The sequence below is a fragment of the Microtus pennsylvanicus genome, chromosome 2, assembly GCF_037038515.1.
Source record: "Microtus pennsylvanicus isolate mMicPen1 chromosome 2, mMicPen1.hap1, whole genome shotgun sequence".
In the NCBI taxonomy this organism is placed as follows: Eukaryota; Metazoa; Chordata; class Mammalia; order Rodentia; family Cricetidae; genus Microtus; species Microtus pennsylvanicus.
The window spans coordinates 12,726,371-12,754,220 of NC_134580.1; the positions used below are offsets into that span (position 1 = coordinate 12,726,371).

A 27,850-nucleotide genomic window follows, 5' to 3' on the forward strand; every position below is an offset into this window, starting at 1 on the left:
GGGACAAGACAGACAAGGGGCAGGCAGCCAGTATGTCACAGGGTGATGACAGATGGTAGTGAGTGTAGCAAGGATGGCAAGAGATCAGCAGGGTGTAGGAAGGTGGCACCATGGCCTAGTCTAGCCTGGCAGTCCAGGATCCCTCCCCAGGAAGCTTGGGAACCAAGATCAGAATGTCAGAAACAAGGCAGCCAGCTGGCTAGCAGAGGTGACTACATTCCAAAAATGGACCACAGCAGCTCTGTAAGAGCTCTATGTAGGAGCAACCTGAGTCTGTCTAAGGGAACAGAAACCAGGGTGGCTGGGAAGGGGAGGATACCTGCATGTCAGCTTTAAGCACCTGGACAAAGGATCAGGGTTTTGTTTTACTTGGGTTTAGTTTTGAGACAGGGTTTCTCTGTGTAACTACCCTAATTGTCATGTAGACCAGGCTGGCCTCGAACTCAAAGATCCACCTGCCTCTGCCTCCCAAGTGCTGGGATTAAAGGAGTGAGCCACCACCATCTGACCCAATGTTTTCTTAAAATGCAAGAAGAAGGCCCAGAGATGATGAGGGAAGCAACAGCAATATCTCATACTGGCCACTGCAGAGAATGGACTCCAGGGACAAGAAACAAGAGAAGAGGATCAAAGACGCCATGCATCAAGCCCATTGGGAACTGGGTGTGGCTCGACCCTGGTACCACCTTGGATGTGGACCACGGACTGGCAAATGAAGACATGGTCTGCTGACTCGTGCAGACTGTGTGGCCTGGGGACAGGCAGAGTCTGAAGAAGCAAATTAGGACCCTGCCTTCATGTTCAATGTGAGGTTCTAGGCCAACGATGGTGCCACTGGGGCAAGGAACCTTGTGGAGCTTGTGTAAGGTGTCTGCAACCAAGGTGCAAACAGAAAGCCAGCCAAGCAGCGGATATGTTCCCTGGAGCCTAGTGGGGAAATCAGCGTGGAACAGGGTACAAATTGCTTGCTTACGTGTGGCATTCCAGGACATAGAACCAGGGGAGACCCAGTAGAGAGGGGAACGAACACAGAGCCTGAAGGCAGAGGAAGGCTCCAGAACTTGCTATCAGACCCCCAAGGATTCTCAGGAAGGCAGGAGTCTTTCCACACTCCCGTCTCCTCTTCCAGCCGCTGAGAGTGTCGGCAGCAGCTGGTTCCCACAGAGGAGCTGTGTGGTGGGAATCAGCTAGAGTGTGCAGCAATTCCTTGGCCCGCCGGGTGTCATAGGGGACCCTCTTCGCATTCACACTTCCACTCTGGGATCTCTTCTCAGGCTTCGTGTATTTTTTAATTGCTTTCCAAGAAGCCCCAACTTGGCACTCAGAATTGTGATTTAAAGGCAGCAGACAGCATTAACTGGGAACTGTGTGGAATTCACTTGAGAGCAGCTTTTGGTTTCACAAGCCCGATGCAGCACCTCAGACACAAGCCTGATGCGGCACCTTAGTCACAAGCCCAATGCGACCCCTCAGTCACAAGCCCGATGCAGCACCTCAGACACAAGCCCGATGCAGCCCCTCAGACACAAGCCCAATGCAGCACCTCAGTCACAAGCCTGATGCGGCCCATCAGACCCAAACCTCCTCAACTGCTGCAGGAAGAACCAACTGACGCTGGACGAGCTTTCCATTGCTGGTTTAGGGACTGGAGAGTGACAGCAGAGAGCAGACTGCCCCTCCAGCCCTATCACGACAGAAAGCAAGAGGAGTTAAGAAGATGCACAGTTTCAGACAAAGCCAAGACTGAAAGATGCAACAGAAACCAGATATCACCAAGGACTAGCTGGTCCTCAATAGCCCAGAAAGACAGTGCCTTCTCTCTGCAGAGAGGAGGGAACAGACACAGCATAGACAGCCTGAAAAGAAAACAACCCATGTTCAGTAGCCACATGTAGGAGTAGACAGACAATAATCCTGGGGCCTTGATCAACTACATGTGAGGAACAACTGGGCAGGAGACAGAGAGCTATGTAATAGCACCCTAGCACTTTAGGTCTCCCCCAGCTCAGGCAGCTATTCTCCCAAGGCTACAGGGGGGCAGAAGCAAGGTAAATCCGTATGGAACACATGGAGTCTCTGGCCATGGACTATCAGGGGCCTGCTGCAGGTTCAAGGCAAGGCAACTGTGGTGGTTTGGAAGAAAATGCCCCCCAATAAGGAATAGCACTAGTAGAAGGTGTAGCTTTTTTGGAGTGGGTGTGGCCTTGTTGGAGGAAGTGTGTCACTGTGGAGGTGGATTTTGAGGTCTCATCTATGCTCAAACCACACCCAGTGTTCAGACCACTTCCTGTTGCCAGCAAGTAGGTGTAGGACTCTCAGCACTGTCTCCAGCACCATGTCTGCTTGCACGCTGCCTTGCTTCACACCCTGATGAGAATGGACTTTACCTCTGAACTGTGAGCGAGCTACCACGATTAAACAGTTTTCCTTTATAAGAGTTGCCGTGTTCATGGTGTCTCGTCACAGCAATAGAAACCCTAAGACAGCAAAGGAGTCAGAGGATGTCCCAGAGCATGCAGAAGCTGTTGGTAGAGCTGAACATCCTACCTTGCCACCACGACCTCAATACAGGAGGGCTGCAATGCAGGAGATGACCCCTGGAGACCCAGCTGGCAGCTCATGAGCTTGGCTTAGCTGCAGACTACGTGGAATGAAGGAACCAGCGAGTGTGAAGATGAAAAAAAAGATCAACTTTTAACTTACTATTTTCATCTGGTGTGTGTGTGTGTGTGTGTGTGTGTGTGTGTGTGTGTGTGTGTGTGTGTGAATGCTTATGTGCCACCTGTGTGTAGTGCCCGCAAAGGCCAAAAGAAGGCACCAGATTCCCCGGAGCTGGAGTTGCAAGCCATTATGAGCTACTTGATGTGGTGCTGGAAGTAGAATTCAAGTCCTCCGCAAGTGCTCTTAATGGCTGAGTCATTGCTCCAGCCCCAGCTAAAACCATTTTTAAAAGAAAAAGGGTACATTGTGGCAATTATACTTATTTGGTATTATCTGCTTGTACAAGTTACTGAGCTACATCTCCAAATCCACGTGCATTCATGGACAACATGGGCAACAGTGCTGAGCAGGCGATGGTGTGCACTGGAGAGGAGAGTGGTGATGCCAGACACACGTGCGTAATAAGCGAATTGTGCGGGTACTTTTACACACGTACTCAGGTGCTTTGGCACATGTATATACCTGTGTGTGGAGGCCAGAAGCCAACTCAAGCATCCTTCTCTATCACTTTCCGCTCTAGTTTTTGAAGCAGGGGCTCACACTTGGCCTGGAGCTCAGCAACTGAACAAGGCTGGCTGACTGGTCATTGGTCTCCAGGGATCTATCTGTTTCTGCCTCCCTTGTGCTTAGATTCCAGGCAAACACCATGGTGCCTGGCTTTTTCACTGGGTTGCGGGGACCAAATTCCTGGCCCTCACACCTGCTCAGAGGCACTTTACCAACTGAGCAGTCTCCCCACTCCTGTAGACATAGCTATAGAAAGAATTTAGATTCATTCATCTTATTTTATGTGTGTGAGCATTTTGCCTGTGTATATGTGTACCGTATGGATGCCTGGTGCCTGTGGAGGTTAGAAGAAGGCATTGTATCCCCTGTAGTTACCACGGTTGTGAGCTGTCATGTGGGAGCTGGGAACCAAACCCAAGTGCTCTTAACAGTTGATCCATCTCTCCAGCCCCAGAAATAACTTTTAAAAAGACAAAACACTTCCATAAATATTTTAATGTAACTGGCCAACATGAAAAGCAAATGATAAAGAAGAAACACACTTGAGGCAAAAACAGATCGAGGGACACAGGTCCATGCAAATGAAACTTATACCTACTAGTAATAAAGATCAATCCACTGTATGGAAACGGGCAACTGAAAGAACAGACAACTCACAAGGCAAAAACGCACAGCAGGTAAACCTGAGAGTGGGAATTTATTTATTTTTTTTAAAGATTTTTATTTATTATATATACAGTGTTCTGTCTGCATGTATGCCTACTTGCCAGAAGAGGGCACCAGATCTCATTACAGATGGTTGTGAGCCACCATGTGGTTGCTGGGAATTGAACTCAGGACCTCAGGAAGAGCAATCAGTGCCCTTAACCTCTGAGCCATCTCTCCAGCCCCAAGAGTGGGAATTTAAATCACTATTGAGCAAATGTCATTAGGGGCTTAGGAGACCAATGGCTCTGTGGACAAAGCTTGCCACACAAACATCATGACCAGAGTTTGGCGCCCAAAACCCATGTGACACTGAAGGCAGGGGCAGATACCAATAACCCCAGCATGCCCATGACACTAAGACAGGACACGGAGACACAATCCTAAAACACTTGCAGCCCAGCTAGCCTGGCCTGTGCAGCAGGGAAGAAGGACCCTGCCTCAAATAAGGTGAAAGGCAAGGACCAACATCCAAAGTTGTCACACCTGTATGTGCGCAGGCACTCACATTATGAGCACACATACACACTTTAAAAAAAGAAATGTAATTAAAACATAAATATAAACTGGGCAGTGATGGCGCATGCCTCTAATCCCAGCACTGAGGAGGCAGAGGCAGGCTGATCTGCGAGTTTGAGGTCAGCCTGGTCTACAAAGCAAGTTCCAGGACAGCCAAGGCTACATAGAGAAATCCTGCCTTGAAAAACAAGCAAATACATAAATGTAATTACTTCTGTTAGTGCACAAGATCTTACAAGATGATATTCTAATGGGAAATTTACCAATGAATGCCTGTGATATTCTTTGGGGGAGAAGATGTGTACCAGCTTCTGGGGGGTCTTTCTGCAGTGTTTAAGAACTCTGGGAGAGGGTAGCCCCCTTCACACTAGTCTCCTTTGCTCTGTCAGGCTTGTCAAGTATACTAGGACCGCCCTTTGCATTGCTCTGTAGACATGAAGCTATGAGCTGGAACAGCTCTACATTTTACTGTCATTTTTTTTTATCAGAAACTACCTTAACAACAGACCCCAAGTTAGGGTATACAGGTGGCCATCAGATGTCAAGCCTGTATCCCCAGGCTCACTAGTAGACGCATAGGACCATTGGAGTAAAGTCTCACCAACTACCAACAAGCATGTGTCCACTGAGATCAGTGCCTGTCCCTGCTTATAGGCACACCCATTTGTCCTGCACGGTTCCCTCCCCCAGCTCCATCCTGCATCCTTTAGAGTTCCTTCTTGAGCCCTCGCTGCTGTGTGCACACCTCAGTGTCAGTGTTCAGTTTGCCTCATTGCCTTCTCTCTGGCTGCATTCCTGCAGGGCTGGCCTTTCAGCAGACCCAACTCTGTCCTCAGCACCTATCAACAGTGCTCAAAAAATGTTTGTAAGTGACAAATGTATTAAGGAGGAAATGAGTGACGCTCTAAAGATACATAATTTTGGAAAATATTAAGTCAAATTCTGTCGCCTTTAAACCAAATGAAGAATCCAAATGGCTTAACGACTCCTATCTTCACAAAAGACCACTCTGAAAATATGTACTTGTAGCTGCTTTCTCATAATTCCAAAATGCAGACACAACCAGAAGTGGGGGCGGGAGAATAGCAAACTTCTGCAGCATGTGATGGGCTTCCGGGTGGCTATCCAACAGGTAAAATGCAACGAGGAAGGGACAGTCTTAGCAAGTGACAGCCAATGTGACAATGAGTGCAGGGCAGGATATGAGCTTGACTAACATGCGTGAGGCCCTCGGTTCCATCCCCAACACGACAAAAATCTGGTGTGGTGGTTTAAGCCTATGATCCTAGGGCTTAAGAAGTGGTGGCAGGAGGATTATAAGTTCAAGGTCATCCTTGACTATTCAGTAAGTTGTAGGCTATCTCAGGATATATGACACCTTTAACTATATAGTAAGTTGTAGGCTATTTCAGGGGAATGAAGAGGATGGGGAGAAAATTGAGATATAGACCTTAAGCCCTTCATAAAAACATGAACTTGATCTAGATGTAAATCTCAAATCTATGAGATTAGAAGGTTATATAATGGAACACCGAGACGGGGAGATTTGGTACCTTCTGTTCAATTCTTCTGCAAACCTAAGACTGCTGGGAGACAGGCCTGCTCAAATTTGTACAACTGTCATTTACTGAATAACACAACCGTTAAGCTGACAGAGTCCAGAAACACACAGCCTGGGTTCAAATCCTGACCATTCGCTTTAAAACTATGAATAACTTTGAGGACACTGGCTTGAGGGGCCCATGCCTGCATTTCCCCATACTGGATATAGGGAAGGTATCAGAACATGACTCACAGCAGGCCTTTAACTGAGCCCATGTCAAGCAGTAAGTGGTATCTGTGGACAGGGTTGTAATCACTTGTGAGTACTCACTTGACGAAGAGGGTCTACCTAAATCTTGGCAGCCAGTCCTTGAATGCACTCTGATGGGCGACGAGTGGGGGCGGGAATACATCTTCTGGGTAGTAGGGTACAGACTATGCCAATCTGGTAAGGCCTCCATTTTGTGCATTAAATCCCTGCGAGAAGAAACAGAACAGATTCCAGCATCTTCATGATGTAAACATGGCTGACTTCCGGGATGCTCCAGTCTGACCATCCTTAAGGGGAACACTAAGTCATGCCTATATTGTTTTCAGCAGATCCAAAGAACTTGGGAAGAGCAGAGAAAAAAACCTTTTAAGTGTTGTTTTCTCGGTCCTCCTCTGCTTAATCACAGGTCTAACCTGGTTGTTTCTTCCTGCTGCCTCCTAGCTATGCCTCTCTTCTCAAGTCTGGAGTGTTCCCACCTCAGCACCCTTTGCAGTGCTGGTTTGGTGGTCATTTCTTCAATCTGCTCTCATCAGGAGGTTTTTCCTTCTCCTTCAATTATGACAGACAGTTCTGCTGGGTATAGTAGTCTGGCTTGGCACCTGTGGGCTTTCAGTATATGTATATACATGCTTATACACACACACACACACACACACACACACACACACACACATATATATATATATATATTTCAGTGTATATTTTCAGTGGTTTATCAGTCCAAGCCAGTCAACACCCAGCACAGATGGAGGAAGGACTCATGAGGTCCCACTCCTAGCAAAGGGACTACTGGGGGCTGGTGGGGGCTGGTGGCTGCTGGGGGAGGGAGAGTCAGCCATCTTCAGGAGTGTGCTGGTAGGCTGCCCACGTTCCTACAGGTGGGGGATGGTGGGGGCTGGTAGCTGCTGGGGGAGGGAGAGTCAGCCATCTTCAGGAGTGTGCTGGTAGGCTGCCCACGTTCCTACAGGTAGCACCACACCCATACACATATCCTAGAAGTACTAACTGGACTCAGATAAAAGAAGAGCTAGAAGTGTGAATATGACCCAAATACATTGCATACATGAATAACATTCTCAGAGAAATTCTTTAAATCAGAGTGGTGTTAGCACTGTTGGCTAATTTCTGGGGCCAGCAGTAAGAGGGGAAAGGTTCTGATTCTTGCTGGATGTGGTGGTAGATGCCTGTGACCCCAGCACTGGGGAGGTAGAGGCAAGCAACAGAGAGTGAGCGTGTCTCAGAGAACAAAACAGAAAAAAGGTTCCGAGTCTCTGGGTGCTCAAGAGGAACAGCACTGTTAACAAAGACAGCAGCAAAAACAGGCATGAGGACTTTGAGCATCTCCACACAGCACCTGAGAGCCTCCAAGCATGGTGGGCACTGTGGAAGTGAACCTCACAGCAATCTGGCACCATGTAGTCATGAAAAGGGCCAGATGTCAGGGCTGACAAGAGGGCTCAGGGGGTGAAGGCACTTGCTGCAAGTCTGAAACCTGATTTGATCCCCAGGCCCCTTGTGGTGGAAAGAGAAAACTGATTGCGACAAATTTGTCTTCTGACCTCTATGCATGCACTTGCACTCTGTGTGCATACATGTGCATGAACGCAGACACGCCCATGTGTATACATTTGCACGCGCGCGAGCGAGCACAGAGAGAAACAGACAGACAGAGTGCACTCCTACCAGTTGGCCTCTGATATTCACATGTATACCATGACACATGCCCACACACATACAAATAAATGTAATTTAAAATAATTAAAAATCACAGCCTCCTGAATGAGTAGGCAATGGGGCAAAAATTTGTTAACTAAACCTTAAAGAGAAAGCTGAGGCTCTGGAAAGTTCCTGTGTTTTCCTGGAAATCTAGCAGGCCACCCAAGTAACAAGCTCTGTGTGCACATCGACAGCCAGGTGCATTCTTGGGAAGGCCCCAAACTCTCTCCTCGGGACGCCCTTGATGGTCCTGAGCCAGGGGGAGAGGGCTGGGCAGAGCTACACATGCCCGGCTGGGCGAGAAGGAACGAACGTCCCAGCACATGCAGCACCCAGAACACTTGGAAAACTTGCTGTTCCCAAGAACTGAGAAAATGTCCAGTTAGACACTGACTACGAAGTTAATCAACCAGCCACTTGGGGTCTATGCAGAACAGAGGCCAACCTTAAAAGTGAGTTTAGAAAAATCCAGCAAGCTGTAAAAGACACAAACAAGAGAACAGAGAAAGGGGTGAGAACATGGCTGCCATGATTCTACCCGTGCATTATTTCAAATGCCGAGTTTTCAACAAATGCTTTAGTATGGTCCAGGGTAGGAGAGAGAGATGGTTCAACTGTTAAGAACACATAAGGAAAGCCGGGCAGTGGTGGCACATGCCTTTAATCCCAGCACTCAAGAGGCAGAGGCAGGCGAATCTCTGTGAGTTCGAGACCAGCCTGGTCTACAAGAGCTAGTTCCAGGACAGGCTCCAAAGCCGCAGAGAAACCCTGTCTCAAAAAACCAAAAAAAAAAAAAGAAAGAAAGAAAGAAAAGAAAAGAAAAAAGAACACATAAGGAAGACAAGAGTTTGGGTTCAAGCACCCACATCAGATATATCATAACCTCCTCTAATGCCAGTTCTAAGGGATCTGACACCCTCTTCTGGTCTTCATGTGTATCAGGCATCCATGATGTGCATATACTACACACACAGACTAAACTAACACATTAAAATGAAGGGATAGCCCATATATACTTGCCTTCAGAATCTAGGCAATCAAGAAAAGTTCTATGAAAACATATTACCTGTTAGCCAGGCAGCGGTGGCGCACACCTTTAATCCCAGCACTCGGGAGGCAGAAGCAGGCAGATCTCTATGAGTTCAAGGCCAGACTGATCTACAAGTTTCAGGACAGGCCCCAAAGCCACAAAGAAACCCTGTCTCGAAAAAAAAAAAAAGAAAAAAGAAAAAAAAAAGAAAAAGAAAAAAATCATATTATGTGAAAAAAAATTTCAACAAAAAAAAATGTTAAAAGAAACAAAAGATAAACCCTATATCTAGCATAAAAGTAAGGGAGAAAAGAAGGCTTCCTTGGCCCCATGAAAATTCAGATAATTCATCACCAGCAGACTTTCTTGCAAAAGCTCTTGAGGAACATTTTCAGAAACATAGAAAAGTTGCATAGGTCAGAAATCATACCAATAAACCCAGAGTAATTATAGGAGACGCAAACATGAAAGAAGCCACGGCACCAGGAGCAGAGCCTGACACACTGAGGCACCTCACACAACCAGATGGACAGGACCCACAGTTAACAATGACAGAACCACTAGTTCCGGGACAGGCTCCAAAGCTACAGAGAGACCCTGTCTTGGGAAATAAAAAAACGAAGGAAGGAAGGAAGGAAGGAAGGAAGGAAGGAAGGAAGGAAGGAAGGAAGAGAAATAAACCAAAGCAAGCAGAGGGAAGGAAATGTGAAGATTTGTAGGCTGGGGTCTGAAAACAGCAGAGAAAAGCCACAGAGGAGGAAGGTCACTATTGGAAAATATTAGCAAAGTTGATAAATATGGGGGGGGCAAGGAAAAATGGAAAATGCCCTTTAAAATTAGAAATGGGACAAGCATTGCTACCCTTCTTTCAGAAATAAGGACATAGTACAATTGGACAAACCAAGAGAAAACGGAAGCATTCTGAGGAAGACGGGGTGGGGTGGGGGGGACTAAGGAAGAATCAGGAAATCCAGGACGCATGATGACAAACGAAGAGACTGACTCAGTATTTAAAACCTGACACAGAGTCCAGGATCAGATGGACTAAGTAGTGATTCTACCAGATGCTCAAGGGATAATTAAAAGTCAGTCTGCCACAAATGCTTCTGAAAAGGAAGAGGGAGGACTCACCCGGCACTGGGTGATAGAGTGCTTGCCTAGAATGACAGCAGCAGAGGCCAGCGCCTGTCCACACATCTATAAAGCCAGAGCTGGCCTGACAAAAACCAGACCATGGCACCAGCAATCACAGTCAAAGGCCAATGCTCTGTGTGACACAGGAACGCAAACTAACTAAACCTAGCAACTTGATTAGAGCAACGGCACAGCCAAGTGGGGTCACCCTGCGAAGTAAAGATGGTTGGCACATAAACGCTAACCAGGGCCGGAGCTGGCTCAGAGGTACAGCCCTCTCACTTCTTGGGACCTGGTACACGTGTTGCTGTGATAACCACATACACGCTTTTGTGTGGGCGTGCACTTTGGTTCACTTGTGTAATGTACCTGGAAAAGAACCTGCTTGGTTGGCAACTGTTTTCCTCATTTTTTTTTTGAGACAAAGTCCAGATTTGCACCATAATTATCAGAGGGTCCTGATGGGCCAAACCGTTTGAAATTAAATGTAAGTATTCAAAAACAAATGGCCATTGGTCTAAAGAGACAGCTCGGTGGTTAAGAACATAGGCTACTTTTTCAGTTTGGTTCTCAGCACTGGCATTAGCCAGACCATAACTGCCTGTGGTGGCAGTCCAGGGGATCTGGCACCCTCTTCTGATCTGTGCAGGTGTACATGTACGTACACACACACACACACACACACAATCACTGAGCCCTCCAAAGACAGAGCCCCCACTTCCTGATCACTCTGCACTAAACCCCCACTCTTTTGTTTTTCAAGACAGGGTTTCTCTGGGTAACACCTCTGGCTGTCCTGGAACACACTCTGTAGACCACTCTGGCCTCAGACTCACAAAGATCTGCCTGCCTCTGCCTCCCGAGTGCTGGGACTCTTAAGGGTCCCATCACCTGTGATGCTGGTACAGTAGGGACCAAGCTTCTACACATGATCTTTGTGCTCCATCTGCATTAAAAGCACAGTGTGAGGCTTATCCCATCAGTACCTGAAAGCCCCAGCAGAGCTCCTCTCCAAGAACTGACTGGTTGACTGCACTGAAAGCAGGGGACCATAGTATCACAGATAAGCTTCCAGAATCCTACAGATTCTGAAGTGCATGGCGCCTGTGTTCAACAGAGTCAACACATAGTTATTAAACACCCTTCTAACAAGGCTGGGATCCATGAACAGAATAAGTAAAATACTGGACCTCTCAGATCTAATACTGTAGCGATGTCCCAAGAGGGACAGTAAAGACAGTCAGGCTCTGAGGATGTGGTTTGATTGGCAGAGCACTTGTTTAGAATGCTCCAAGCCCTGTGCTCAATCCCCAGCACCATATAAAACCAGTTGTGGGGCTGTCCTCATTTTCTTTCTGTTGCTGTTATATAGCACTTAGTAAAAGCAACTTGGGGAGAATAGGGTTTATTGGAGCCCACAGCTTGTAGCCCATCAGCCAGAAAAGTCAAACTAGAGGCAGGAACTCAGCAGAGGCCGTGGAGGAGAGCTGCTCACTGGCTCACTCAGCCTCCTTTTTACACAGCCTAGGGCCACCTGCGCTGCAGTGGCCCTGCTCATAGTGGACGGGGTCCTTCTACATCAATTAGCCATGGGCCAATCTGATGGAATCAATTTCTCAACTGAGATTCCCTCCTCCTGACCACATCTAGGTCTATATCAAGTTGTCAAAACTAAGTATGGCAGTGGTGCACACCCATAATCTCCTCACTGGGAAGGTGGAGGCAAGAGGATAAGAAGTTCAAAGTCACTGGGCGGTGGTGGCACACACCTTTAATCCCAGCACTCAGGAAGCAGAGACAGGTGAATTTGAGGTCAGCCTAGTCTACAAAGCAAGTTTACAGGACAGGCTTCAAAGCTACAGAGAAATCCTGTCTCAAAAAAACAAACAAATAAACAAAAAAATAAATAAAAGATTCAGGGTCATCCTTGGCTATACAAGTTTGCATGTTAGTTGATGACCAAGTCTGCCCTGTGATTTTACAGAATTAGTAAGTCCCTGGAAGACCGAGGAGGGGAGGGGCTGGGAGCACGGGGTCTCCTCAGGCATGCAGAACATCCGCCCTTGCCACACATGCTGCACAGGCCCCTGGGTTTTTATTTTCCCCATAAATCCCCTTCTTAATAACAACGCAGCTTGCCCAGGCTTTGGCCTCATGCCTTACTGTGCCACCTGAGGAGTGAGATAATCAACCCAAAACCACTGCCTGAGGTGTCCTTTATTACTTCAATATAAAGTCATTCAATTCAGGAAACACTTAGCTGAAGGCAACGTGGGAGAGAGAGAAGGAGAGAGAGAGAGAGAGAGAGAGAGAGAGAGAGAGAGAGAGAGAGAGAGAGAGAAAGAAAGAAAGAGAGAACCATCCTATGAAAAGTAATTCCTCCTGAGGCCACTGAGAGCCCAGCAGGGGATCACCCCTTTCATCCCTTCCCCCACACACACACCCAGTGGGGGGAATGGCTGGATGACCTGTTCAGGGCACTTCCAACTCTCTTTCCTACCAACCGCAGCTGCCACAGAGATGCTCCAAAGAACTGATTGGAATGGCTCTGGAAACAGACTGTATGTGATATTCACCCTAAACATTCATGATGTAAACACATTCCAAATGAGTATTCACTCAGCAAAAGCTACAGGCAAGCCACAGCTGCGGTCTAGAGACAGAATGAAACACACCCTCCTTGTCTTCCTGTGTCTTTCCAACTAAGTCGGGGTAGAAGACATGTTTAAACAGTAACAGGGCTGGGAAGGTAGCACAGTTGGTGAAGCGGTTGCTATGCAAGCATAAAGACCTAAGTTCAAGCCCCAAGAACCCATGTAAATACTCTGGTCATGGTGGCAGGCTTTTATCCAGCCCAGCGCAGGGCAGGTTGAGGTTGAGATGGGAGGTTCTCTAGGGCCCTCTGGCCAGCCAATCTCATAGACTTAGCAAACTCTGTGTTCCATAAGGAACCCTGTCTCAAAAAAATAAGGTGGAAAGAGACTGTCTTTGGCTTCTACATATGTATTTATATACATGAACCCATACACAAACACATATACACAAAAGTTCAGGAGCAAGGGGCCCCTTCCTCTTTAACAACTCCAATGTAGACTGTAGGGACTAAGCGTCATGGGAGACTGAGTTATCAAAGAGAAGACAGTGGAACAAAGAGGCTGGGAGCAGGTGGGACGTGGACTGGGATGGCCAGCAGGTGCAGCTGAATAGAAAGAAGCCCTAACACTGCAACTTCAGTTGGCATTATCATTTCAAAACATCTGGTAGAGAGACTCCTGGACGTTCCAGACAATAGGAAACAAAGAGTGTTTCAAGTGATCAGCATGCCAGCTCCCCTGATCTGTTCCTTACACAAAATCCATGCATTCGGATGGCATACTGAGGCTGAGAACATAGCTCACTGGTACACCACTTGCTTAGTGTGTGTATGTATACACAAACATGTACATATTCATATACATATTCATATACATGCAGATTCAATCCCCAGCACCACCAAAAATAAAAGAGGTCAAACAATATTCTATAAACTTATACAAATTGCCATATCCATTAAGAATAAAAATATATATCATAGAGGTTTCAAGAAATCCATCACCCTCTTCTGGCCTCCATAGGCACTGCACACACATGGTGCATTTACATACATGCAAGCAAAATGTTCATACACAAAAAGCATATTTTAAAAACCAAGTATATACAGAAACAGAATTCGGTGCTAGGGAGATGATTCAATTGGTAAATTACGCCCTTGCAAACATAAGAATCTGAGTTTGATCCTTAGAAGCCATGTTTTAAGACTTCTTTTTTTTTAATTTTTTTTTATGGTTTATTTAGCTTTATTTTATGTGCATTGGTGTGAAGGTGTCAGATCCCCTGGATCTGGATTTTCAGACAGTTGTGAGCTGCCATATGGGCGCTGGGATTTGAACCCGGGTCCTCGGGGAGAGCAGTCAGTGCTCTTAACCGCTGAGCCATCTCTCCAGCCCCAGAAGCCATGTTTTAAAAAAAAAAAAAGTCAGGCACAGGCTGGCAAGAAGGCTCAGAGGTTAAGAGCACTAGCCCAGAGGACTCAAGTTCAATTCCCAGCACCCACATGGTGGCTGACAACTATCTGCCACTCCAGTTCCAGGGCATCCAATGCCTTCTTCAGAACTCTGCCAGCACCAAGCACATATGTGGTGTACGTATATATACATACCAGCAAAATTCCCATATACATAAAATAAAATTTAAAACCAACAGACAAAAGTCAAATGTATGTATTATCCCAGCACAGAGGGGACGGCGTCCCTGAGCCATCGAGCCAACCTCACATGTCACCTCTCGGAAACACACTCTCAGATGACATCAGGCTGGGTTGAACAAGCTTGCCCACTACTTCAGAAACCCCTGAAGTGGACTGATAAACATAGTCCATGGGGCCTTTTCAAAACTCCCCGACAAAGCCTCCATAAACACAGGCTTTAAATCAAAGTAATGCAATAAGCTAGCAAATCTTCTATGTATGTCGTGATTTTACTGGCTTCAAACTCAAGGCCTAGAACCTATTTCTCAGGCCGCTGAGTATCTAATCATCAAGGCTGTAGCAATCTCCTGGGTTAGATTCCATTACTTGCATCTTTCAAGAAGGGGAAATTAAACACTAGAGAAAAAAAAGCCCAAATTTACTGGGTCACTAAGGCTGAGACCCAAACTAAACTTAATCCTCAGCCTCCTACACACTTATAGCAGTGTGCATTTGTGTGTTTATGTGCATGTGTGAGGGATCTGTGCAAACAATGGGACTTACATAAGGCCTGGGAGGGGATGACTTGGCGTGTAAGGTGTCTGGTGCACAAGCATGGGGACCTGAGCTCACATCCCAGCACACAGCGTGAAAAACCAGATGTGGCAATGTGTGCCTGTAACCCCAGTGTTGACAGGCAGAAGCATGCACAGCCCTAAGACTTGCTGGCCAGCTACACCAGCCCTAACAGCAAGCTTTGGGTTCAGTGAGAACTGTCTCATAAGCAAGGTGGAGAGGGGCAGAGAAAAACACCCAACCTCAACCTCTGGACTCCAGATGCTCACACACAGATGTATGCTCAATACATACATGCAGGCGCTAGCACTCTTGAGGAACCCAGGGTCCTGGCACTGTCCTGGGGAGCCCAGCCTGGTGTCTACACTGCCTCCATCTTAAGACTTGCTGGCTGCAGCAAGCCCTGGTCTACAGTTCTCAACGTAGGAATTAGAAGGATGCGAACTGATCTGCAAGCTGCTTCCAAATGATAGGGTATCTTAAAAAACAATTTAGTCAGCCATCTGAATTCAATTTAGCAGAAACAACCATGGTTATAAACTGACCAGTCTCCATGACGGCAGCCTCCTGTGTGAGCCCCAGCCTGCCTTCCTTCACTGGGGCCTCCCACATCCCCGCAGAGCCCCCTCCTTTACCCAAACCCAGCCTAAGAAATGCTGCTGGGCTCTCAAACCTACCCCGTCACAGCACAAGACAGGCCTCATAAACCCAAAAACGAAACAAGCACAACTCCTAAGGATAATGTGTTTTAATGAGCTGGAAACGGCGATTATAAGAATATATAGTAACGACGCATTTAGAACAATGTAAAGAAAGAGGCCCAGTGAGCACGCAGTCCAAACACCCTGATATAAATACCTGATCCCTCACATGGACAGCATGGGGAACAGGTGACAAAAATAGCTGTGCTGGGATGGGGGAGACTGGGCCCTTTGTTTCAGATGTTCTCTTAAAAGTGGGTCATATGAGCTGGCTTCTGCCCACCTTGCGCTTCCCACCACCAGCTGCGCCCTGCCACTCCTAGCTGAAGCCTCCCTGCCATCCAAAGTCCCTTGGGCACCAGGACTGCCTCTGCACTGCACCCACCATAATGTGCAACTACACGTTTATGTGGGAAATTGTAACTTAGCTTAACAAGCTTCATGAAACCAAGCAGCCTCTCTTAACCCACAAACACCCCAGGCACCCGCCGCACACACGCTTATCACACACATACCATACACTCTCCACACATACACTATACACACTACACATACGCCACACACACAATACACCATATACTCTCACCACACACTCACCACACACCACATATACACTCCACACTATACATACACTTCACACACCATAGACTCTCACCACACACACTCCACACATAATGCGTGCTCATCACACATATTTACCACACATTCCACAAGTCACCCCTCCTACCATACATACATGTTCACCATACACACGTACCACGTGTACCCACCGCAAACATATCACACACACTTACAAATAGTCACCACATATATACCACACTCTCACCACACAGATCACATGCTCACCATACACACGTGACATGCATCATATACACTCAATATATATACACAGCACATGCTACACACACCCTCACACTTACCATACTACATACCTCTACTATACACATATCACACACACACACACCATCCATCCTTCCTTCGTCACCATCCATGACTCCTCGCCCTTCTCCCATCTACTGAAAAGTATAAAGTATTTGTAAAGCTTTTACAGTACCACGAGTCTCATGAATTTCCATGTCTTCCCTAGGAGGCCACGAGATGAGGGACCATGACTATACCTAGCACATATCAATCCTCAAAAGAGGAATACATGAGCTAGGCATGGTGGCACACACTTTAATCTCAGCACTCAGGAGGATCTGTGTGTTCCAGGCTGTCTGTGTTATGTCCTCTCTGTCATGGCCATCATGCTCTACCCAGTGGATTTCTCAGTAACCACTTCTACCGCGCTGACAGACAGGACAACAGGAAGAAGCAGAACCACAGTTTGCCGCCACAGCTCTCAGCATTTCCCAAGTGTAAGAACTGGAAACAATTACACTCTTCCCCTGCCGTACCAGCAGACAAGGTGTGTTTGGCATATGCTATTTATAGCCAGCCAAGTCCCCCAAGTCCTCAGATGGAGCAGGCAAAGTTTGCAGAGCTTCCCTGCTGTCAGTTAGAGCAACCAAACATTTGCTGCTGCTGCCACCTATGGCAGAGAGAGGGAATTGCTGCAGGAATCTTGAATGGCCCAATTGTTCCCACAGGTGCCTGGGTTGTGGGGGGCAGCCCAGGTCACCAAGGGTCTCTAATAGTGGCAGTGGGATTGACATCAGTGTCAGAGCCCTCCAAGTCAGAACGCACAAGCCAGGGCTTTCTGAACAAGCAGGAATGCTCCTACTTGCCAGACGAATGGCTGCCACAAACCAGAAGGAGGTGGCACAAGAGTTTCACCAATTTTAAAGGCACCTTCCCCGCAGACCTTGCAGCAGGCAGAGTGGGGCTGGACACAGCAGTGCTTACCTGGCCTTGGTGCTGTACGACCTAGTGCTGTTGACTTTGGTGGCATTTAGCCTGACACCGCTGCGTTTCATTTTCTCCTAGATCAAATACTTGCGAATCTGAGAATCCTGGGAAAGCAGAGAGCAGCTGAGTTAGTACCCGTGGGCTGACCAGTTCCCTTGGTTCTCTGAGCCACAGGTAAAGTCACCGCCAGCGAGCACTGTCGGCACACTCCTCCTCCCAGGCTCCAGCCTCTCTCCTCTCCCTCTCTCTTCTGTCTTCTACACAGCAGCCTCAACAATGACTTGAAAGCCCTACGGTGTCTTGTTCCTCCTGAACACTGTCATTCTTACAGGCCTTGGGCCTTGACACCCAGGAAGGCACCGCGTCAGCCTGTGTCTTTCTGCAGCTGCCTCCCACTCCTGTTCCCACACCCCTACCACACTGGCCTCTGGTGGTCCCCGGGACACACAGAGCCCTTTCCGGGCAGACACCTTTGTCCTCACATGCTAGTGCCTCTGCTTACCCAGCCACACCCCTCCCTCTCCACCTGCTGAACTCTCCTTGTCCTGGGGCTCACTGCTTCTCCAGCCTACATGTCCCTCAGAGTCACCTGGACTCTCTTAGAAACAGACTGCGGCACCCAGTTCTAGATTCTGATTGCCTGAAGAGCAGGTGGGAACTAAGAATGTGTGATTGTCCGAGTTCCGTGGGGCTGCTACCACCTCCAGGGGCCCCCGGACATCACTCTAGAATGGCTGTCCTGGACTTGAACGCGAATGATACTTCCCTGGGAAGTCTGTGTGGATCTCTCCACACAGGTTGGCCTGCCTTACAGTTACTCTGACCTCGGTCGTCCTGCTAAGCCTTTGTCCATTTTGGAATGATGCATCTATTGGTGTGAGCCTTGGAGACTGGAGGTTGCAGCCGAGGAGCTGAAGAGATAGCTCAGTGATTAACGGCATTTATTCCTCTTACAAATGATCTGAGTTTGGTTCTCAGTGCACACATCAGGCAGCTCACAAAAGCCTGTAACTCCAGAGGATCCAATGCCTTTACCTGCCCCCCCCACATGTAAATAAATGATAAATCTTTTAAAATAGCACTGATTTATTAGCACAGCAATATGTCATTAGGGGCCATTTTATTGCTATATTCCTTTAACAAAATACAAAACTATTGTATTGTTTTCCTCTAGGCCCATGTCCTATCTAGTCTTAAGCAGGGTCGGGCATGGATTCCATCTCAAGGAGTAGGTCTTAAATCCAATCAAAAAGCAGTTGATTACTCCCATAATATCTGTGCCACTATTGCACCAGTATATCTTGCATGCTGGTCAGTGTTGCAGATTGCAGGGTTTGTAGCTGGATGATATTGATGACCACTTTTCTCCTCCAGTAGCATGTACAGTACCTTCCTGCATCACAAATGCTGGTCAGTAGGAGGTGAAACTTTTAATTAGGCACTAGACAGACTTCTCATGTTCAATGACATAACTAAATGTCTTGCACCTGACAGAGACCCACAACTGGACGATGTGCAGGGAGTGAACTCTGGAGCACTCAGTCCTAAATGGGATGTCTTCATCAATCCCCTCCCCGCAAAGCCCAGGGATCTACATGGGAGAGAAGGTGGGAAGATGTACACATCAGAGGTGAGAGACAGCTGCAGACACACCAGCAGTGAAGCACATATGAACTCACAGAGACTGTAGCAACACACAAAACACCAAAGAAGGCTCAAGCCAGGCCAGGTCCCAGCACTGAGAGAGAGACGTGGAGATGCGGCCCAATAACCAAAAAGCTACCTGCAACTGATACCCACTGGCATAGGGAAGTGACGCCAGGTATATCAACCACACTCCGGGGCAGGTCCCATGCCCAGGAGCAGTTGGCCAACATAAGACAGAGTCCATGACTTTGTTTTGTTTGGGGTGAACTTTTTGTTTCATTTTATTTTGTTTTGGCTTTTTTTTTCTTATTGGTCTTTTGCTTGTGATTTTCATTTTTGTTTGTGTCTTTGTGGGTTTGGGGAGGTTCAAGACAGGATTCCTCTGTGTGGCCCTGGCTATCCTTGAACTCATTCTGTAGACCAAGCTGGCCTCAGAGATCCACTTGCCTCTGCCTCCCTGAGTGCTTGTATTAAAGATGTGTGCTACCACACTCAACTTTTCTTTTTGTTGTTGAGAGAGAGAGAGAGAGAGAGAGAGAGAGAGAGAGAATGAATATGAAGTTGAGTGAATAGGGAGTGGAGAGTTTCCGGGAGGGAAATATGATTAAAATATAGTGTATGCAATTTTACATATCATTGTATATTATTGTTTTATATGCTTGTTGTTGTTGTTATATATTACACCATGTTCACATGGAGGCAAGAACTGAACCAGAAACCATGGAGGAGAGCTGCTTACTGGCTTGCTTCCTCCAGTTTAGATCAGCTACCTTTCTTCTACATTTTGGGCCCACCTGCCTAGGGATGGCACTGCCCACTGTGGACGAGGCCCTCACCATCAATTAGCAATCAAGAAAATGCCTCACAGACATTCCCACAGACCAAACTGGAGGCAATTCTTTGAGGCTTCTTCATTCCCGGTGTGCCAAGTTGACAACCAAGAATTGCCATTGCACTCCTTATCCACCTGGCTTATTTCCTCTTTCAAGATAAAAGATACAGAGCTAGGCCTGGTGGTACAACCTTTAATCTCAGCACTTGGGTGGTGCAGGAGAACAGTTCTGTATCTGTCGATTATGTTTTAAATAAATGCTGATTGGTCAGTAGCCAGGCAGGAAGTATAGGCCTGACAACCAGACAGGAAGTAGAGGCGGGGCAATAAGAACAGATTTATTCTGGGAAGAAGGAAGCTCTTCCTGCAGTCCTGCCCAGACCATGGGGGAGAGGGAGGAGCAAGATGTGACTTGCCCTGCTGAAAAAGGTACCAAGCCATGTGGCTAACATATTAGATAAGAATAATGGGTTGGTATATGTTAAAAGAGTTAATAAGATGCCTGAGCCAATCAGTTTATATCTACTGTAGACTCTGTGTGATTTTCTCTGGAACTAAATGGCTGGGGAACCGGACAGACAGAAACCCCAACAAGCAGGCCCTCATATTACACTTGGGAGGCAGAGGCTGGTAGATATCTGTGATTTTTAGGCCAGTGTGGTGTATATAGCAAGTTCCAGGCAAGTCAAAGCCATATAGTAAGTCCCTGCTGGGGGAAAAAAAAAAGAGGCAGGCGAGCTGGAGAGCTGGCTCAGTAGTAGTTAATAACACTGGTTATTATTGCAGAAACCTTAGTTCAGTTCTAAGCATCCACATGGGGGTTTACAGCTGTCCTTAACTTCAATTTCATAGGATCTAGAGCTTCAGCAGGCTTAAGTAGGCACTGCATGCACATAGTACACACATGCATACATGCAGGCAAAACATTCAATACATAAAAATAATTGTAAAAGATTAAAACTACAATGCTTCCTTGATGAGGAGGCCCTATCAAGGCCCAGAGGCACCTGCAGTTCTATCCCTGTGTCAGGGTCACAGGTGGGAGAGGCAGGAGTGTAGTACTTCCTGACTGTTCTCTAGCCCCATCTCAGTGGTCACTGATTCTCTGCTTTCAGACAGTTCTGTGAATCCAGAACGTGATAGTCAGCAAGCCCCTCCAGCAGAAGGGACTCCACTGGCTTTTTAAAACTATTGAGACCTGGCACAGGATGAACCTGGCGCAGAGTGAGCACGGGGCAGGGTGAGCACGGCACAGCGCAGGGTGAGCACGGCCAGAGTGAGCACAGTGCAGGGTGAGCACAGTGCAGGGTGAGCACAGTGCAGAGTGAGCACAGCGCAGGGTGAGCACAGTGCAGGGTGAGCACGGCCAGAGTGAGCACAGTGCAGAGTGAGCACAGCGCAGAGTGAGCACAGCGCAGGGTGAGCACGGCACAGCGCAGGGTGAGCACAGCACAGGGTGAGCACAGCACAGGGTGAGCACGGCACAGCGCAGGGTGAGCACAGTGCAGAGTGAGCACAGCGCAGGGTGAGCACGGCGCAGGGTGAGCACGGCGCAGCGTGAGCACGGCACAGGGTGAGCACGGCGCAGCGTGAGCACGGCACAGGGTGAGCACGGCGCAGCGTGAGCACGGCGCAGGGTGAGCACGGCACAGGGTGAGCACGGCGCAGCGTGAGCACGGCACAGGGTGAGCACGGCGCAGCGTGAGCACGGCACAGGGTGAGCACGGCGCAGCGTGAGCACGGCGCAGGGTGAGCACGGCACAGCGCAGGGTGAGCACGGCACAGCGCAGGGTGAGCACGGCACAGCGCAGGGTGAGCACGGCACAGCGCAGGGTGAGCACGGCACGGCGCAGGGTAAGCACAGCGCAGGGTGAGCACGGCGCAGGGTGAGCACGGCGCAGGGTGAGCACAGTGCAGGGTGAGCACAGCGCAGGGTGAGCACGGCACAGCGCAGGGTGAGCACGGCGCAGGGTGAGCACGGCGCAGGGTGAGCACGGCGCAAGGTGAGCACGGCGCAGGGTGAGCACGGCGCAGGGTGAGCACGGCGCAGGGTGAGCACAGTGCAGGGTGAGCACAGCGCAGGGTGAGCACAGCGCAGGGTGAGCACGGCGCAGGGTGAGCATGGCGCAGGGTGAGCACGGCGCAGGGTGAGCACGGCACAGCGCAGGGTGAGCACGGCGCAGGGTGAGGACTATGCAGGATGGGAGTGGCACAGGATGAGCATGGCATTAGACTTTGTTCTTGATGGGCTGAATGAACACCTAACACTATGAGACAGAACTCTGGGCTAATGTTACCCTGCTCTTAAAAAATAACAATGTGCTGTGCAGGACAAGACACTGTGACAGGTTCTATACATCTCGTTCCTAACTATATCATGCTTAGGTTTTCTAAGAAAAGGCCATCCTGAGACATTAACAAAAGGAACTATTCAGAATGTGATGGTACAGATTAACAATGCCTAGAAAGCCAGCACCCTGCAAAACCCACAACGTGCAGACTTTCACGGCACAAACTTTTATGCCTTTGGTGTTTTGTTTTGTTAGATACAGGGTTTCCCGTAGCTCAGGCTAGCCTAGAACTCACAAGTACCAGAGTATGACCTTGAATTCCTAATCCACCGGCCTCTATCTCGCTGCCTGCTGGATCCGCACCCAGCTCCAGCTACGCTTCTTGCCCACAGGCAGAACCACCATGTGGCAGCTAGTTCCCACGTCTATTTGTTCATTTGCCAGAGAAGGACTGATGTCCAGTTTTTAGCAGATGCTATTTATAACAGAATCCTAACAAAAGTACCATCCATCTGCCTTGGCACCCAGAGAATGCATAGCTCAACACAAGAGTGGAAACTACGCGCAGCCAACTGCAGTGGCATAAAGAGCAAACTGTTGGTGCTGGCATCACACAGGGTGGGGAGAGAGCACTTGACTAAACTGGAGAAAGACCAAGAGCCCCTCAAAAGATGTGGGCAGCTACATCCACATACTTGAAGGAATGCTGTCTATTGGACCATCAAGTGAGGGTCCTGTTCTACCTGGGGAAACAGGCATTAAAACGCCACAGCCGCCGCTGCCACCCATGACCCTCCACACACTTCCATACACACCTCAGCACCCAATCTTCTTCACTTTTGGACAGTGGGAAAAGCAAAGGATGTGGGTCAGACTGCCGATACCATCTACAGTGCCAATTTGCAAGTGGATTCTTCTCCCGTCCCAGTTTCCTCGTCTGCAGAGTGGAAACAGCTGCTCTCCTTCAAGTGCCTTCTCAACCTTGATCCTCAGGGCAAGGACCACATGTGACTTCTTACAAGCTCTGCAGACTCTCAACCAAGTGCAAAAGAATGGGTGGGATGAACTGAGCCTAGAGCTTCCTGGAGCAAGTGACGGAGTGTGGACAAGGAGCCTGCGAGATGGCTCAGCAGGTAAAGGCGATTGCTGCGAAGCCTGATGATCTGAGTTCAGTCCCCAGAACCCACAGGTAAGAAGAGAGAACCAACCCCCACAGGCTGTCCTCTGACCTCCGTGTGCATGCCACGGCACCCACGCTCTCCAAAAAATAAATAAAAATCTAAAAGGAAAAATTGTTAAGGCCAGTGCTCTCATAGCTGGAGAAGGACTACCATTCATCTCTGGGTGAGTGCTCACCAGTGAGTAAGAAGATAACTCAGAAAACAGGGCAATGGCACCATCTCAGGTTATTAAACAATGATAAAGCAATCAAACCAAACTCAAGAAAAACCACTGCAGGAGTGGCTTCAGCGTGGGCACTGGAGGAACGTGAAGTCAAGGCAGAGACCATCACTGTGCCTTCTTCAAAGCCCAGACAAGGGTTAGCACTGGGGAGGTGCTGACTAGATCATTGCTAAGTGAATGAGTACCCAGGGGAGGATGTCAACCCAGGGGACAGGATAATCCCACTCACGAGGTCCCAGAAGAGAAATTTTCAGTATGTGTTACTAGAGACTGTTATGACTCAGGGTTCTATAATTCCAAATATTCAGTTCAAACTCCAGCACCTTCGCTCCTGAAAGTGAGGACACTGAGCCTACGTGCTTATCATTTAGTGGTCATCTAGAAGTGTGGCTCGAATTCTAATTGGCCTTAATAATAAAAACCTAAGTCAGATAAAACGCTGAAAGATCAGCTAATCAGAGCAGCCAGCCACTAGTTCTTACCTCTACAGAATCCTCAGACCGAAAGGGTGATCCTGTCTCTACGGATCCTCATACTGAATGCAATGCTCTCCTGTCTCCTCCCGCCTTACATTCCTCTCTCCTCCCGTCTCTACCTCCCTCCGCACCTAGTGCTGGGATTAAAGTTGTGAGCCATCACCGCCTGGCCTCTGTGGCGGACTAGTGGCTAAGCTCTGCACTCTCATCTTCAGGCAAGCTTTATCTGTTAGATCACGAACAAATATCACCACGTAGAAGCCCTTCTCAGCCTTGCCCGATGAAACCCAGAACTATCCCTTCCATCTAAATGCGAGGAAAGATGTCTTCCCAAAATAACTAAAGGCCTTGCTTTTCCTGGATTAAATAAATTCCATTTTGAAGGTGCTGGGAGTTGAGCCTAGGACCTCACACATGCTAGGCAAGTGCTCTACTGCCGAGTTATATTTCCAGCCACTGGTATCTTTTTTAAGTCTGTTTTGCCTTGAGTTGACAAGACAAGAAACTCACAGCTAATATCACAGCCCAATTTTACTGATCAAGACCTGAACATTGTCTTTCCTCCCCATGACTGTTTTGTTTGCTCTAATTTCCTTTCTGGGACTAAAAAGCAACTTAGAGAAGGAATGGGTTTACCTGGCTCACAGTTCCAGGTCACAGTCCATCCTGAGGGAAGTCAGGGTAGGCACTGAACCAGGAGCTTAAAGCAGAGACCATTGAAGAATGCTGCTTGCTGGCTCGCTCTCTGGGTTACTCACTGGCTCGTGCTCAGACAGCTTTCTTATACAGTCCAGGCCCACCTGCCCAGAGAATGATGCTGCCCTCAGTGGGCTGCGCCCTCCTACATCAGTTAACTATCAAGACAGTCCCCTACGAATATACATGCAAGCCAACCTGACGTGGGCAATCCCTCAGCTGAGAATCCCTTCTTAGACGACTCCAGGCTGTGTCAAGGTGACATTTTAAGCTTCTTGGGACACTGTTCTGTCAGTATTTTGCCTTGTGCTGGTTTATATGTTTTAGTTAACCACATGGGAGGGGTTCTTACATGTCATCCCAAAGGCCTGCCTGGACTTCTGGTATGTGACTGGACAGTTGCTTGTTAAGAACACAGCTTCTACTATCAGACAATATAGGAGCAGAAGCCACATTCTACTGTTTCTCAGCTTTGTGAAGGGTCTCACCCTGTGCCACTAACTATACATTTTCATTGTAACTGTACCTTTTCATAGGTGAGTTCTGAGGACTAAATTTAAAAGGTATGCAGGGGCTAGCCGGGTGGTAGTGGTGCACACCTTTAATCCCAGCCCTGGGGAGGTAGAAACAGGCGGATCTCTGTGAGTTTGAGGCCAGTCTGGTCTACAAGAGCTAATTCCAGGACAGGATTCAAAGCCACAGAGAAACCCTGTCTTGGAAAACAAAACAACAACAACAAAGGTATGTAGAGCCAATGACATAGCTCATTGGATAAAGATACTGCCGCCAAGCCGGACAACCTGAGTCTGATCCCTGGGACCTGCACGTGGAAGGAGAAAATTGAGTCCTGCAAGTTGTCCTCTGACTACTATATGGGCTCTCATGCATATTCTGTGTGTGTGTGTGTGTGTGTGTGTGTGTGTGTGTGTGTGTGTCTGTCTGTCTGTCTGTCTCTCTCTCTCTCCCCACACACACTCGCCACCACCAACAATAACTGAATCTAATAAAACTGTCAAATCCAATCCATGCGAGGCCCGCCAATGTGCCTGAAATACCAAGTGCTCAGTGTACCCACCCATGGAATCAGTGACCAAAACACAAACTGGAGCAGAAGAAAAGACAACAATGGCGTCTGAAACCAAATAAGCAAAACAGCAGCAAGGAGTCAAAGGTCAGAACAGAGCAAAGTGGTACTGAAACCGTGAGCCCTGGAGGTGCCCCGTGACTCAGGTCTAGCCATGGGGCTACAAAGACTGACCCTGTCTCGTGGGAAAACAAAAACTAACCAAACCAAACCAAACAAACCGATTCTCAAGGGGTGGTGACTACACCATAAAATTATTTCACTGCTACTTCATAACTGTAATTTTGCTACTATTGAGAACTGTAATGTAAATACCTGATGTGCAGGGTATCTGATATGTGACCCCTGTGAAATGGTTGTTCAACTCCCAGGGGGTCACGACCCACAGGATGAGAACCACTGATCTATTGGGGGTGCTGAAAAGCTGTACGGGTCACATGATGGGTGCCCAAATTCTGTATGAGGAAAAGAAGTGGGTGCAAATAAAACTGGCATGCAACATATAAGCTATAAGGTAACCTTTGTGGGGTTCTTCATTTTGAGACAGGGTTTCAATGTAGCCCAGGCCACCCTCAAACCTGAGATCTTCCTGTCTGCCCTAGCCTCACAAATGCTGGGATGACAAGTGTGCACCACCACATCCAGCTTCAGTTAAGCATTTCTTCCAAAAGAATCCCTACCTCAAACCAAGCCCTGAAATGAATGTAGACGAGAAAGGCAATACGCAGATAACACAAACGAACCCTTTTCCTCATACTCATAAGACTGGGTCAAAGACAAACACATGTCCGGGTTTGTTTTAAAATCCCTAGAGCTTAGCCAAAGAATGTTTATTGGGTTGAAGGCAATGGATTAAATAAAAAGATGAAGTGTCATATGTATAGACAGAATTCATTTACTGCATTGCTCTAAGTCCACTCCTTCAAGGACACAGATACAGTTTAAGAAATATGGGTGCTTTGTCCAGGAGTGACTTAAGAGGACTTTGAAGAAGCAGAAAGTAAACATTTTCTGGAGGAGGCAGCTAAGTCTCTGTGAGTTCAAGGCCAGTCTGGTCTACACGGAAGGCTTCAGGCTACCCAAGGCTACCCAGTGAGACCTCCTAAAAACAGATAAAAACAAAAATAGTTTTTCAGGAGGAAAGGAAAGGGAGTGGAGGGGTGAGCTAGAAGGCAGTCTTCAGCCTGAAACCTCAGTATATTTCACGAAGTGCTTTCACGTGGAATTTGGGCAGCGAGGGGGCGAGTAACTACTGTCAGTCAAGGCTGTGTACCAGAAGGGAGCGTTTGTCTGGAGGCAGAATGAGGCGGCTCTGCCTTTGCGAGTTGATACCTGTGGCTGACAGGTCTCTCAAGTTCTCCTCCAGACGGAGTGCAGAGAGTGGTGTTCGGGACCTACGTGGGGCGCGAATGAGCAGGGTGACAAACACCACAAGCAGTGGGAAGTAGGCAAAGTTACCTCCCGCGGGTGACCGCCCGCTCCCCCGCGCCCCTCGCTTCGCTCCGCGCAGCCCCGCACTCCCCTGGCCCTCAGAAGCCGCGCCGCCTTACCCGGCTGGGTGACCTCCACCTCGCTGCGCCCACCTGTGCGTGGACCTGGTCGCAGGGATTCGGAGGGCGGGCGCGAGCCGTCTCTAGGACGCTGTTGCCCTAGCAACCAGAGCGCCTGATAAGTGGATGGCGAGTCCCCGCCCCTAGCAAGAAGCAGAGTTGCGATTGGCCGAGGGTGGGGCGGAGCCTGATGAAGCTGGGGCCCTGACAGCACTTCCGCCGGAAGCGCTGTCATTGGGCGGGAGACTGGAGCCAGCGACAGGTATGGTGTTTTTGTTACTGAATTTTCACATTTGAGGTCGAGTCCCACGGACCTGCTCCGCCTGAGAAGCAGGCTTTTTGTAAACATTTGTTTGTTTTTTAAATTATTATAGC

General features: G+C 48.2%; 1 protein-coding gene across 1 annotated transcript in view; it reads right to left on the reverse strand.

Annotated features, from left to right (window-relative positions):
• Efcab6 (EF-hand calcium binding domain 6) overlaps window positions 1–27,568 on the reverse strand; it is a 199,839-nt gene extending 172,271 nt beyond the window's left edge. Inside the window, exons 1-3 of the mRNA XM_075963519.1 lie at window positions 27,476–27,568; window positions 17,493–17,599; window positions 6,326–6,471 (exon numbers count right to left, since the gene is read on the reverse strand). Coding sequence (XP_075819634.1) covers window positions 6,326–6,471; window positions 17,493–17,563 — 217 coding nt within the window. The 5' untranslated portion in view covers window positions 17,564–17,599; window positions 27,476–27,568. The remainder of the gene's footprint in view (window positions 1–6,325; window positions 6,472–17,492; window positions 17,600–27,475) is intronic.
• Window positions 27,569–27,850: the final 282 nt, after the last annotated feature.